We start from the raw sequence: 15,389 nt of genomic DNA, 5'->3' as shown, positions 1-15,389 counted from the left end.
ATACGCTTGTTTTTAAAATCCCGCACGTGGGCTGGAGATGGATATGGAGGTGTTGCATAGCACTCCTACTGAGACACTAGGTTCTCACTCCCTTTTCTTTTCCCATACTGTCTCCAGAGGAACATGGCACAGCGGATAGAGACGACGCAGTGCCCCCGAGGGTAACTTCTGAGTATGACCCCTCAAAGCACGCGTGGGTAGTTGCGACCACTACTACCGTGCTCCAGACTATCTACTTAGGTCGAGATCCCGTGGAAGAAGAACCCCAGCTGCCCGTCATAACCTTCCTAGACAGGAATGCTTCAACATCTAGAAAGCGGTCACCTAAGGTGGTACACCTCGAGTCCGACTCCGAAGCCGAGGAAGAGGAATCCGACGACCCTGGCCAGAAGGAAGACACCATGGAGGAGGATCCAGAGGAGGAGTTGAACCCTTGCGGAAGTCCAAGGGTGGAATACGTACCCTATTCCCCCACTTCGGCACCCCGCCGAGTTTTGGTCCATCCCACGCAACGAAACCGGGTCATCACTGCGCGAAAGGGGGTTGGAGGGAGACCCCTGGTACCTCGATTCGCGAATAACTAAAGACTCCTGGCCGAGGATAGGATAGGATGCAAGTAGGGGAGCCTCTTCAACGAAATTAGTTAGGACGTATTAGTTTCTTTCCTTTGTTTAATTACCTCTAAGCATTTTATTTTAAACCGTACTCATGGATAAATTTATTATTTATTACCGTTTTAGTACTGCTTGTTTTCCTCTTCACGCGTACTTGCTTCCTTCCTTGCATAACGATTAAGTCATTCCTTTTTGACTCAAGTGTGGCACCTTATTCTAAAAACCCCCACGATAGTATAAGAACTTAGGGTGTTACAAATTGCATTCCATTCAATTCGATTCAAAATTGAATAATCCAAACTTTGTCAGTTTGATTCATTTCAAAAGAGTAATCCAAATCGCTCTCCTGATTTGAAGTTGAGTCATTTATTATTTCGATTCAGAAATGCAGATCGAAAAAGAAAACGAAGAAGAATAGGAAGAAGATAAATGCAACCATATCGAAATAAGAAAATGAGAAGATGAACGCGACCAGAGGAGAATGATGAAAGCAATGCAGATCAATAAGGAAGAACGCGAGCAGAGAAGAAGAAGAAGAAGAAGGAGAAGGAGAAGGAGAAGGAGAAGGAGTTTTACGTTGCAGCAGAAGATTTACGTTGAGCAAAACTTTAGGTTGCAGTACGTTATATGTAGCGCGTGTATGAGAAACGAGTAAGGGGTGGGGGACGCGCGTGTGAAGGAAATTACTTGGTTAACAACTATGTAAAAAATACATTGATGCAGAGCTTTTCCGATAAAAAAATAGTATAAATAATTTCCTTTAATTTACAAATATAAATAATTAATTAATATACAAATAATTTTAATTAAATACAAATTATTCCGCATAACTTAAAAGTTTTTTTATTTAATTGCTTCTTGTATAACACAAATGATAAAGCTAAATGGCATGATTATCAACCGAACAAATTACACTAATCATACAAAGCTGCTCCCCTTTTTTTTTTTTATTAAAGGTGATCATTCACATAGTAGTTATTTATATAAAATTATTAAAGTACTCTTTATATAAATAATAATAACTATTTAATAATTTAATATATTTAGTTAAATTACTTGACATTCAATATATTTATATTTAAGTTGTTATATTCATATGTTTGTAAAAAGTTTAAAATTATGAAAAAAATAAAAAGTTAACTTTTTATAAGTGCAAAACAAATTTTATTTTTGATAAATAATTTATTCATTTAATTTGAATTTTTATAAAATTATTTTGATAACAATTAAAAAAGTATGTAGAAAAAGAATAAAATTCAATTTTTAAACCTCTATTTTTATTTTATATTTTTAGAAACTTTCATCCGCTAGTGAAAAAAATACAAATAAATGTATGATGTACAATTACTAAATTTTAATGATAAAAATGTCCTATTTTAATTATCTTACTTTTAAAAGTTACATCAAAATCAAACTTTTAAAATCTTTTTAAATATGTATATATAATATTTAGTTTCTTTTCAAATTTTAAACTATCTTAAATATTTTTTCGTTTTAATCCTTGAAAGTTATTTTTTGTTCGACATTTTAAATATTTTAAGATTATTTGTGGTGGTTTAGTCTTAAGAAATTATTAGTTCTCTAACAAAATCTCTTTAGATATACTTAGGGTGTTCAAATCCAAACCGATTCAAATTAAATCGCTCATTCAATTCAATCCAAATCGAAAACCGATTAAAAACCGTACTAATTCGAATTTGATTGGATTCTATTTTTTGCAAACCATTGGATTGGATCGGATTTCGGATCTACTTTTCATAACCGATCCAATCCAATCCAAACCGCACAATGTGCTATAATATTATTATTTTATTATTATATTTACAATTATATTTATAACATGTTCAATTTGTTATACATTTTTTCATTATTCATGTATTATTATTATTTAATAAATATTTTATGTTTAAAATATTATTTATTTATTTATTTTAACCAACCTATAATTTTATTTCTATTGTTATGTTATCGTTGAGTTTTTAAGATATGTTAAGACTTGTTATGTCATTGTTAATTATTTAAAATTTGATGTTAAGACTTGTTATATGTATTTAATTTTTTTATTTAAAAAACCGCAAATCCAAATCGATCCAAACCACTTGTAATCGGATTGGATCGGATCGGATTTTCAAAAAAAGGTTCATCCAATCCAAACCGCACCACACATAAATTAAGCGTTCGGATCGGATAACTTTTTCTCTTAAACCGAACCAAACCGGACCGCGAACCCCTAGATGTACTTAAGAATGTAGAAGATGGATATAAAAGGGGAGTGAGACTGTGAGAGAGGGAACGAAGCAAGAACGGAAAGGGTTTTTGTGTTGGTAGTGTTGTGTAGTGTGTGAGAGATAAGACTCTGGCTCTGCGACCCACTCACTCGCTTTATTTGTGTTAATCTATCATCATCGTCATTCAGCAGTGATGGCAGCGTCTCTGGGAGTGTTTTCCGGAATGAGCTTCGTGGCGGCCGAGGCGCCCTCAGGAAGCCTCTTCAGGTCTGTGGCTGTGGCTGTTCATGTCCCGCCGAAGGGGGGAAGGGTGCTGGGGGCTGTGCGAGCGGTGACGTCGGCGACGGTGTCGGAGACTCCTTCGAGCCCTAAGGTAAGGGGCATAATGAAGCCCCGCAAAATCTCTCCGGAGATGCAAGCCATCTGCGGCGTCTCCGAGATTTCTCGAACCCAGGCTCTCAAGCAGATTTGGGCCTACATCAAGGAAAACAATCTTCAGGTCCTTTTCTTCTTCTTTTAACTTCCATGATAACTGGATAAGGTTTTTCTTTATCACTATTTTTCCTCATTATTTTCAATGTCCTTCTGTTATGCTTTCTTAATGCCATTTTTTTTTTGTATTATTCAGAAATCTTTGAGAGTATGAGAGTATGACTTCTTTGTTAGTGTATCATTCACTGATTTTTGTGTTTCTTGTATATTTATTGATTCTAATAAAGTTGTCTATTAGAATTGATTTCGTATTCCTGTTACCTGTTCCCTATTTCTCCTTGCAGTCTAGTAGTATCCAAATTAGGAAGCTGCGTGGTCCAACTTGTTGTTCTTAGCACTACTACCACTTGCACTAAATTGCACCATTTTCTCATACAGTTTACAACATCTACACTCAGCTTTTTCATATCTATACGAGTTGAGTGCGCATTCCTAATCCTATGTACTCTTTCTAGATCTTTCATTATATGAGCGATTAATGCATGTATATATGTTCATCAAGCAAATTTACCCCAAGGGGACTGCTCCTTCTTTTCAATTCTGAAAGAAGAGGATGCCTAGACAATGACAGAAGGAGTAACTGGTAGAAAGACCTCAAAAACTTGGGGACAATTTTTTGCAATGATTTCCACTCATTATGTGCTTATTCTAAAAATGACCCATAATTATTATCCGTTTTGCGTGAGACATTAACTCATGCTTTTACCTTTCCTATTTCTAACAAATGGATCTGCACAACTCCATGAATATCCAGCAGTTCTGTTAAGCTGATTTTACAATAATAGTTTATGAGGAAGATTTCCATGGTGGTTTCTTGAGCCGGCTGATGTTTCTGCGTTCAATGTGTTATTGGCAACTATTTCCTTTATTAAAATACATTTCTTTTACTAACTTGTTGCTTCTACTTCTGACAGGATCCTGAAAACAAGAAGATCATAATTTGTGATGAAAAGCTGAAGAAGATATTTGCTGAGAGAGATCAAGTTGGCATGCTTGAGATTGCTGGATTAATTAGCCCACACTTTCTTAAATGATAGCACTATAGCAGGAAGTTGGACTAGATTAGGTTCCATGTATGCGAATCACTCATCATGTTTTGGTGTATGAAACAGTTATGTTTACCTTGTCCTGCAACATAGAAGATGTCAGTGTTTTTAGTAGTTGGGATTACAGAATTAGCATTCCCCAAGAGTTAAACTTTGAATGTTGTAGGCTCTTCAAGAGCGTTAGTGGGCTACCTTTAGGATTTTATTCGACATTTTGGGATCTATTATATTATGGTGCTATCTATATTGCAGATATCGTTATTATAATTGTCCGCATGGTACTGGTTTCGTAGCAGAGCAATGCAGGAGTAAAGATGATTAAATGAGTGATTGCTGATAACAGTATTAGAATTTTAAGCTATTCGCTCATTCGCAGGAGGGAAATGTTCATTGCTGTCCAGGGAGCTGCTGCTTTTGGATTGGAACAACTTGGACGTGAACTAACGTTTAAGTGTGTGATTTATCGGTATGTCAGCAGTTTCCATGAGTGACTAAGGCCGAGTTTGGCTTTGAAAACAGAACATGAGAGAGCAATCTCTGTTAGTGACTAAGGTCAAGCTTGGTTTTGAGAGCCGAGAGAACATTAAAAATAAGATATAAAGAATAGAGACATAAAAATTTAAGAATAAGATACAAAAAAGGGCAATTTACATAAATAAAATAAATGGAAAAAAGTGTTACGCAAATACAACAATTAGAAAAACCAGATGCAAATACAACAAATCTAATTATATATAATCCGCGACATCCTAACGCGGTTTATAATTATATGTAATCTGCTAGATTCTGTCGCGAAGTGTATTCCTCATTATAAAAACCTCGTGAGGGTGTAGCGGATTTCATTTCATGAGTGTTGATAGTGACTTAGAGAGAGAAGTCACAGGAAAAAAGGTTGGGTTTAGGGTGAGTTTCTTGGAGTAGTTCCATTAAGCGGAACCATGGAAGATGAAAGGCGTTTGTACCGGCTTAACGGCGTTGCTCACGTAGTCGGAACCATCAATGAAGAGGTAAGTCTCTTTATTCTCTTTGAGGAGGATAATATCTGTATATTTTATTTAATCTTAAGGAAGTTATTAGGAAAATCAGTGTTCTGAGAATCGGACCGGACCGGCCGGTTCGACCGGGTTAACCGAAAACCGGCCCTTTTATCGGTCCAGTTGATGGAAAAAATCGATTTGCAAAAAATCGGTCAAAAAATCGGTGATTAACCGGTGAACCGGGTGAACCAGTTTGGTTTTCTGGAGTGTCGGTTTGCTATTTCTAATAAAAACTGCACCGTTTTGATTAATAAAAATTGGGGAAAACTGAAAAGAAAGCCCAAATGGGCAGAGAGACAGACACCCCCCTCTTTCCCTTCTCTCTCTCTCTCACCAAAATCCAACCCTAAAGCCAAAACCTTGCTAACACACATCAAAGTCACGCTGAAGGAGAAGGCGACGAGAGGCAGAAGACGACGATAGAGCTCACGTAGTGGGGGACAGAGGAACTCGCAGCTTCAATCTCTGGGAGAGGAAGCGCATGCACCGTCGGAGATGAGGGAGACGATCACGACGGAACAGAAAGGACGGCAGAGTCTAGAGAAGAACTGGACACTGGTGGCTTCTGCAGAACGGGACAGTGTTGGCCTTCTGGGAGTGTGGCGGACTGGAGGTGGCGACTGGACAGTGAAGAAGAAAGGGTATTGATCGAACTGAACTAGGTTACAGGCGAGACGAAAGTTTCGAATTGGTGGCGCTCAGTCGCGGAAAAAAATCCGATAAACGGCGGTGAACGATCGCCTCGATCACTGTCGAGTGACCAAATTGATTTGGGGATTAGGGTTTCTCTGTCCATCGTTGCCTCTCCGTTTTTCGTTGCTTGCTTCTTTGTCGTCGTCAACGGTAAGCTCCTCCAGTGCTTCTTTAGTTTGATTTCTGGGAGTTGATTGCTGTTTTTCTGGATATGTTGATCGCAAATCGTTGTTTTTCTGGGTTATATGCTTGTTATGTGACTTAAGTTTTTTCATTGTTCATTGTTGTTGTGAAGAGAGCTGGATTGTTGGTATTTGTTCTGACTTTTGGACTATTATTGTTGATTATATATAATGTTCTGAGTTATTTTTGTGTTATTGTTCTGATTTTTGGACTATTATTGTTCTGACTTCTGGTATTTGTTCTGATTCTGAATTAATTTATTAGTTATTGACTTGTTGCTGAGTAAAATTATTCAGGAATTTTTTATTTTGAAGATGGAATAATGAGATAGTGATCACCAAGTTAAAAATTTTAATATATTTATTTTAATATTTAATTAAACCGGTTTAACCACGGTTAACTATTAAACCGTTGAACTAGTACCTCTACCGGTTTATTGATCGGTCCGATTTTCAGAACCTTGAAGAAAATAGAACCTTAGTTTAGTTTAGCGTTTGAAAATTAAAATTTAAAATTTAAAATTTAAATTTAAATTTAAATGTAGAGAATTTGAAGTTAGATATTTAAAAATTAAGATTGAAATTTGAAAAGTAGGATTTATGGCTTGTTGATAGTTTTTGCAATAATTATCTAAAGTTGGAAATTTGAAACATGATTTTTTGGAAGTGTAGGGTTTACTAATAGAAATTTAAGATTTACAAGTTGATTTAATTTTGTGATGTTTGTTGTCCCGAAGTTGATTTAAAACCTAGGTAGTTTATGTCTTGAAACATAAATTATAGTTTGGTAATATCAGTGTTAGAAATTAGTCAGGTGTTACCGTGTTATTTATTTCTGAAAATGCTGTTACATTATAGGATCATACCTTATTTGGAGAGGGCTGGGTTGTACCACCTGGCTAGACTGAACACGCATTGGTTCTGGTTGGATGAGCCTCTGGTCAGCGCATTTATTGAGAGGTGGTGGCCTGAGACCCACACTTTTCATATGTCGTTCGGAGAGTGTACTATCACGCTCCAGGATGTGGCATATCAGTTGGAGCTGCCCGTGGATGGACAACCTGTTTCTGGGTGCATGACTGACTTCCACCTGCATATTGAGGGTGCCAGACCGGCGTGGGAGTGGTTCCAGGAGTTATTTGGTGAGCTTCCGCCACCGGATAAGAGAAAGTTATACACGATCCACTTCACATGGTTCCATGAGAGGTTCAAAGTGTTACTCGCTGATGCTTCTGAGGAGACCGTGCACATATATGCACGTGCGTATATTATGATGCTTTTGTCGACACAGCTGTTCATGGACAAGAGTGGTAATCGGGTCCACCTTCAGTAGTTGCCATTTGTGGCGAGACTTGATGACATCAGCAGCTATAGTTGGGGCTCAGCTGCGTTGGCATGGTTGTACCGATGCATGTGTAGGGTGGCTAACAAAAACGTCACCAACTTGGCCGGGCCCCTATAGTTGCTATAGACATGGATCTTTTGGCGGTTCCCCACACTGAGGCCGCAGGGGTTTGACGCTTTTTCTTTTCCGTTGGCATCCAGGTATTCGTTAATACACGTAGTCTTTCATTCTCTGTTACAAGTTATTAACGTTCTACATATGAAAGTACAAATTTATGTGATATTTCTATCATTCAGATGGACCACTTATTTACCCACGTCTGATGGGAAGGAACAAAGAATTATCCAGTATCGCCTTGCATTAGATCGACTGGGTGATCGAGATGTAAGTCATTTATTTTTATTTTCAATATTTTATTAGTTCTTCCCCCACTTATTTGTATACATTGTTACAATGCTGACTAGTCTCCTCACTATCAGATTGTGTGGGAGCCTTATGGTTCGCTGGACGTACTTGCAGTCATTCATCCTGAGATACTGACTGAGGAGCATACTCGGTTATGGCGGGTGGTCACTAGTCTGATATACTTTGCAGTGATTGAGTGGCATCAAGTAGACAGGTTCTTCCCACAGCTAGGTGGCTTACAGCATCTGCCTGAGCCAGCTCTAAACATAGACTATCTTCATAGTAAAGACGACAGGGGTGGAGATAGATGGTTCCCCTCTTACTATCGGACATGGCATGAGCATTGGGACGAGCGAGTTCGCCCAATGTTGAGTATCCAGAGAGTGGCTGATCCTGGTCCATCCGCTGAGTTTCTAGACTGGTGGTACCGTATTGCACATAGGATTCTGTCACTGGGGATTGCATTCGCAGATCCCAGGCCATTGGAGATTCCGGAGGATGCTGTACTCAGAGGGTCGTCGCAGGCGCCCGTTAGAGTTTCAGCGTCGGATATGCCTGATAACAGATGCGTGGAGCAAAGACGATGCATTAGTACACGTGCCACTAATCGGGAGTGGCGCTAGCTTGACGACATGATGCAGGAGGAGCAGCTTGGTGGTGGTGATGACGGAGGCCAGGCAGATCATCGCCTGCGTCGATCTAGTGCTAGACGACAGGCTGCTCGTGCTGGACGAGCACCTTCTGTCCACTATGATGACGAGGCTGGATCGTCCCGTGCTCACCCTTCTGACACTCAGGCTGGTGGCACTGCGGAGTCTACTATGAGTGGTACACCTTTTACTCACGTATCTAGCTCCCAGGTATTGCATGACGAGAGCACGCAAATGTTTGCTGATCTTGCTACCACTACTTTGACCATGGATTTTGAAGATCAGCTGGCTGGGCCACAGTTCTATGCTGACTTCACTGGGATCATACGGGATGACGATGTTCAGCAGTATCAGAGTCCGATCCCAGGGGGTCCGTCCAAGCCTCCTGAGCACATGCCATAGCCCACCAGAGGTGCCGTCCCAGATTCCTAACTACCAGCTGCCGGTCGACCTTAATCAGCCCGCAAGCAGCCCATACCACACTTGGTTTGGCATGGGGGGAGACGCCGCCATCTGCATTTGGAGTGGGTCTACAGGATGCTCCACCTGGAGATCAGCGAGCGACCAGAGTTAGGCGTCCGACTCGATGTGGCATAGGCTCGTACCTACTTGGTCCATTTGGGGACGATCATGATGATGATGGTGACCAGCAGTAGCGCCCCTTATGTTAGTTCCGACTGTTATATTTGTATGAAATATGACTTATTTATTTTCTTTTAGTGTTAATAGCTTGTGCCTATTATATTTGTATGACTTATGTAGTAATTTATTTTGTTAGTGTTAATGCCTTGTGACTATTATATTTTCTATGGCTTCATATATTTGTACGACGCTTATGACTTATTATTTATGACGAGTATATTTGTATGACTTCGTACATTTTGCATCATGGGTTGTTACTATTATACTGGTATTCATGAATTTGTTCCTATGAGCCACTCCCTTCATAATCCACTACAGGGTCTTGCGGAATACACTTTGGGCATATATCTTCATAAACCGCTACAGGGTGTAGCGGTTTATGTGTTCGCAATGTTTGAACGTAATTCGCGACAGGGTCTAGCGGATTACATGTAATTAAAAACCGCGTTAAGGTGTTGCGAAAAACATATAATTATATTTTTTGCATTTGCGTCTGATTTTTCTGATTGTTGCATTTGGGTAACACTTTATTCCATTTATTTTATTTATGAAAATTGTCCTATAAAAAATAGAGACACAAAAATTAGTGTTTATGTATTTATTTAGTAATAAATTAAATATAACAAGATATAATAATAATAAAAAATTAAAAAATATAATAATAAAAATATAATTATTCATAATTAATATGAATAATAATAAAAAAAAGAGTTGCTTTTACTAGTGTTTTTATGTTTTTTCTACTCAAGATCATAAAATATACTAATTCGATATTCATAACTCATTTACCAAACATAATGTTGTGTTTGCACGTTTGTGAACAAAGGTTAAAAGGTAGTCCAACTGAATAATTTGGATATGGATTGATTTGAGTGATAGTTATATTTTGGAGTTTATTTTGTATATTTTAAAATTTGAAAGATTAAATTATTTCATTTTAAAATTTTAAGAATTAATTTGAGTAATTATTTAAAAAGAAGCATTAGGAAAGGCCAATTCCTTCAATACTTTGATTGGAGGACCTTGGTAATCGAAGTAGCTCATGGTGAAGCTTAATGGACGCTGCAAGAATTCCTTCAGATGGGGTGCTGGTTTGCTCGAACAGGAACAAGTTTGCAACTAGCTCAAAGGGAAGGTGGAAGTATGCTCGCTACAACAAGAGTAATGGACACATCATCACTAATCCTCATATGGCATTTAATTCTTTTTATCATTACAAATACCTTTAGCTTATTTCACATTATTATATATAACGTAAATTATGTTTTTTTGTCCTTAATGTTTATAATTTTTTTAAGTATTTTTAATATTTAATTTTATTCACTTTTATTTTTAATATTTTTAATTTGTGTCAAAATTATTTTTGGACATTAATTTCATCTAAAATTTTAAGAGTAAAATTAAATAAATCGAAAACGTTAAGGACAAAATTGAATGAAATTAAATGTTAGGGACATTTTTAAAAAAAATCGAAAACATTGAAGACAAAAAATATATTTTATCCTTATACATACTATCATAAAAGATGACAAAAAATTTGTAAAAACAGAATATCCGTAAAAATTATCTGCGACAAAAAGGTGAATGGAACCGGTAAAATTTCTATAAAAAGTTTTTTTTTTCCAAAGATAAATATTATTTTATTAATATAAAATAAAAGTGTTTCCATAAGGAAGTACAAAAGAATTGGGTATTCCCATTTATCATCAGCTGTGACTGAAAGACTAAGAGCTTAAAGAAGAGTAAAGTAAGAGTAAAGAAAAAGTAGCATCTATCAGGTATGGTTCACGAGTTCACGCACTAAATTGCTAGCTTCTTTCACTATCTCTGGTGCTGGGCTTATTACCTTCTCAAAAACACACCGATTCCTCGCTTTCCAAGTGCTCCAACACAACGTCGCTATGAGGAGGGTCTTTTGTCTACCGTCGAATTGAGCCACTGCCCAGGATAAGACTCGTTGCCACCAATTGAAAAAAGTTTCTTCTTCTGTCATCCATAGGTCAGGGGTTATTAAGCTTAGGCTCCATATTATTGAAGACAGGGGGCATTGGAACAAAGCATGAGAAATTGATTCAGCCTTCAACATGCATCTTGGACAAGTGGCAGGAGTGGATGCGAACCGGCTGTGAACTTGTTGCAACACCGGAAGCTTTTCATGAAGACTTTTCCATAGAAAAATCTTAATTTTATGTGGTAATTTCAACTCCCAAATGCTATTCCAGACTCTGTTGTGTATATTCTGGGACCTCAATGAAGTAGGAGAATGAAAGAATCCATAAGCAATTTTGTATCCTGACCCAACTTCATATATACCAGATTTTGTCCAGCACCAATTAACTTCAGCCTCCTCCTCTGTTGGTTTGATTGAAAAAATTTTATTGCATATATCAACTGAAAAAATCGACTCAATTAGATTTTTATTCCAACTTCTATCAGGATTTAGTAACGCACTAACGTAATACACTTGCATATTTGGCGGGATTGTGAGTGCATTTTGAGGGACATTAAGGGGCACTGGTGGTGGGAGCCAGGGGTCATGGAAGATGCGAACATTAGTGCCAAAGCCTATTTTCCATAACAAGCCTTTCTCGATCACCTTGCGCCCTTCAAGAACACTTCTCCAACCCCACGACGGTACGCTTTCTATCTCTGCATGTAGGAAATCTGTATATCTGAAATATTTAGCTTTGAGCATTCTTGATATAGTAGAATTAGGGTATTTCATTAGACGCCAACATTGCTTGCCCAATAAAGCCAAATTTTGCGCCCTTAGATCCTTGATCCCCAACCCTCCATCTTTCTTTGGTCTCGTCATTGTGTCCCATTTAATCCAAACCATTCTTCGTTCTGCACCTTTTTGACCCCACCAAAATTGCGAGAGCATGCTATGAATCTCAGTCAACAGCGTGTTCGGGAGCTTGAAACAAGAGAGTGTATAAATAGGAATCGCCTCCCCCACCGCTCTCAATAGCGTATGCCTGCCACCTGATGACAATATACTTCTTTTCCAACTCATAATCCTCTTCTGAACTTTATCCTTGATAGCTCCAAAGGTTGCTTTCTTTGATTTTTGAACTATAGAGGGCAGTCCCAGGTATTTGTCTTGTGCTCCGATATGTTCAATATTTAGTATCTGAGCAACTGCTAGTCTTGTGTTCTGAGGAGTGTTGTGACTGAAAAAGATAGCCGACTTATTCAAATTGACTTTTTTCCCACTAAAACCCTCATAGGTCTCTAGCAATTCTAGAATGCTTTGGCTTGTATTAGGTGCGCTCTTGCAAAAAAGGATTGAATCATCAGCAAACAAAAGGTGATTAATTGTTTGGCATCTCCGATTAACTTGAACTCCTTGAATTAATCTGTTTTGCTCTGCCTTGTGTAGCAAGAAGGAAAGTCCTTCTGCACAAAAAAGAAAGAGATATGGAGATAGGGGGTCACCCTGTCGGATGCCCCTATTTGGCCTAAAATAGCCAAATGGTTGACCTTCCACAACAACAGAGTAAGAAACAGTCGTTACCAATTCCTTAGTCCAGTTAATCCATTTAGCATCAAACCCCAGCTTATCCATAATATACCATAAAAAATGCCATTCAACCCTATCATAAGCCTTGCTCATGTCTAATTTAATAGCCATCTCATGCTCTGTCCCACTTCTCTTATTTTTCAAATAGTGCATACATTCGTGGGCAATTAGAATATTATCTGAAATGAGTCTTCCTTTGAGAAACGCACTCTGATTTGGACTTATAATTTTATTCATAATACCTTGTAATCGGTGCACCATAACTTTAGAAATAATTTTATACATAACTGAAGACAAACTGATCGGTCGTACCTGAGTCATGTCACTGGCATCTGGCACCTTTGGAATCAAACAAATTTGAGTATGATTGAAGCTTTTTAAAATTCTGCTACTGTGAAAGAAACTTCTCACTGCCTTAAAAACGTCACCTCCAACTATATCCCAGAAAAAGTGAAAAAACTTAGCTGCAAACCCGTCATCACCAGGAGCACTCTGAGCATGAACACTAAATGTAGCTCTTTTGACCTCGTCCATAGTTACTGGCCTTTGGAGCCTACGGTTCATGGAAGCTGTAACCTTAGACTCCAAATCCTCTAAGTATGGATTCGGATCAGCCGAACAAGAAGAAGTAAAAATATCGCAAAAGTAGTCCTTAGCTACCTTTGCAATATCCTCCGGTTTCGATGCAATCTCATTGTCCCTCCCCACTAATCTCCAAATTCTGTTCCTTCGCATCCTTGATTGAAATTTCTGGTGAAAGAATCTAGTGTTCTGATCTCCTTCTTTTAGCCACTTGATTCTAGATTTTTCTCGCCAATAGCTCTCTTCTTTCAAATATGCCAGCTCCAACTTCTCTTCCAAACTGGTAACCTCCTCTCCCCCATTGATTCCAGCCACCCGCAACTCCTCTAGTTTAGCTTGAAGGTCCTCAATTTCTTTCCGGGAGTTTGCTTTGTGAGTTTTCTGCCATTGAACTAGTCTATGTCTACAAACTTTCAACTTTTGGGCCAGGGAGAACATAGCCGAGCCTACAACTTCCATTCTCCACACTTCACTGACAATTCTCTTGACATCCTCTTCTCCACACCAACGTTCCTGATATTTAAACCGCCTTTTACTATGCCAGGATTGAGGTTCGGTTTCCATCAAAATTGGAGCATGATCCGAGCCTGATTCTGTGAGCCTGTGCACCACTGCATTCGGAAACTTCAACTTCCATTCCATCCCAACTAAATAGCAGTCAAGTCTCTCCTTCACCAAATCCTCTCCTTGTCTTCGATTTGTCCACGTGAAAGGGTGCCCCACCATTCCAATATCCACCAATTCGTTACTGTCAATAAAATTAGTGAATGTTGCAATGGTGGTTGCTGATTTTTGGCCTCCACCCTCCTTTTCCACTTGGCTTGTTATAGCATTAAAATCACCTGCTATTACCACTTTTTCTTCCATGTGTTGGCTCATTGTTATAAGCTCCTCAAACTGTAAGGATCGAATTTGTTCTGAACAACTCAAATGGACACCAATGAACGCCCATACCTCACTGCTTCCGACTTCCTTAATTTCGGCTGCCACAAAAAATTCTCCACTGCTAATAATTTGAACACTGATGCTGTCCTTCCAACTAGCACAAGTCCTCCTGCCACTCCTGTCGGGTTAACAATATGCCAGTTTTCGTAGCCGCATACCCGAAGTTTTGCTTCCACCTGTCGAGATTGGTTCTTTGTTTCACTTATAAACACAATCTCGGGGGAGTGGAATTTACAGATCCCTTTTAAGGTGTGAATTGTCAGGGGTCTCCCCAAACCCCGACAATTCCAAACTATAGTTCTCATGGCGCCTTGGGTGCCATTTGTAGGCTGGCACCCTCCACCATCTGTTCAACTGCATTTTCATCCTCTGTTCTTGCTTTCTTTGTAGTTACTTCAACTATACCACTCATCAACCTTTTTTTGGGTTCACTTTTAGTATCTGACTCTGCAGCACCTTGTCTTGCTAACCTTTTCCACTTCCTACCTTTTTCTGTGGTGAGACACTCCCCAATAGCGAATTGCATAAGCTGCCCTTCATCCTCCTTGGTATTGGACTGACCAGCTATGATAACCTCCATGCATTCTGTTCTAGAATTGGCTGATTGAGGTGACTCAGGTGCTGTCCTGTTACCAGTGTCTTGTGGTTTCAAACTTTGTTTCCCTTCTTGCATTGACATCCCTACAAATTCTTCCAATAAGCAGTTTAAGACCGGTTTTTTCTTACGTTGAGTGGCCTTATTCTGGTTTTGGGTTGAGTTGTTGAATGTTCTTTCTCCTTCAGAGTAGATTCGCGTTCCCACTTGGCTAGCTTTAACCCATTCGCCAATGTCATCCTCTTTTACCATCTCACTCTCTGTGTCCTTCAGCAGATCATGACAGTTTTTCACCTCGTGCCCCAATTTTGCGCAATAGGTACAGAACTTTCCAAGTCTCTCATAGCGCAGTGCCACTTCTACCTCCTTTTTATTAGGTCCTGCCACTATTAACTGATCTCTCACTTGCC

The 15,389-nt window shown here is 38.7% G+C and overlaps 2 protein-coding genes and 1 pseudogene across 2 annotated transcripts; 2 read left to right on the top strand and 1 right to left on the bottom strand.

Annotated features, from left to right (window-relative positions):
* The first annotated feature begins 2,873 nt into the window (after positions 1 to 2,873).
* Positions 2,874 to 4,647, top strand: LOC107643301 (SWIB/MDM2 domain superfamily protein). Its single transcript, XM_016346904.3, has 2 exons — positions 2,874 to 3,341; positions 4,249 to 4,647. The coding sequence occupies exons 1-2, from the start codon at positions 3,036 to 3,038 to the stop codon at positions 4,366 to 4,368; spliced, it is 426 nt and encodes a 141-aa protein (XP_016202390.1). The 5' UTR covers positions 2,874 to 3,035; the 3' UTR covers positions 4,369 to 4,647.
* Positions 4,648 to 7,367: 2,720 nt separating this feature from the next.
* LOC148563578 (serine/threonine-protein phosphatase 7 long form homolog) lies at positions 7,368 to 8,665 on the top strand (annotated as a pseudogene).
* Positions 8,666 to 10,316: 1,651 nt separating this feature from the next.
* Positions 10,317 to 14,689, bottom strand: LOC148563577 (uncharacterized). The gene is made up of 4 exons (XM_088486862.1): positions 14,543 to 14,689; positions 13,170 to 14,336; positions 11,181 to 12,608; positions 10,317 to 10,484 (listed from the first exon to the last, which is right to left on the bottom strand). Exons 1-4 carry the CDS (start codon positions 14,687 to 14,689, stop codon positions 10,317 to 10,319), a joined length of 2,910 nt encoding a protein of 969 aa, XP_088342988.1.
* Positions 14,690 to 15,389: the final 700 nt, after the last annotated feature.

The sequence above is a fragment of the Arachis ipaensis genome, chromosome B5 (genome assembly GCF_059453495.1).
Source record: "Arachis ipaensis isolate K30076 ecotype BB chromosome B5, ASM5945349v1, whole genome shotgun sequence".
In the NCBI taxonomy this organism is placed as follows: Eukaryota; Viridiplantae; Streptophyta; class Magnoliopsida; order Fabales; family Fabaceae; genus Arachis; species Arachis ipaensis.
Note: the sequence above shows the minus strand (reverse complement) of the source record. Positions and strands in the feature narration are given on the sequence as shown.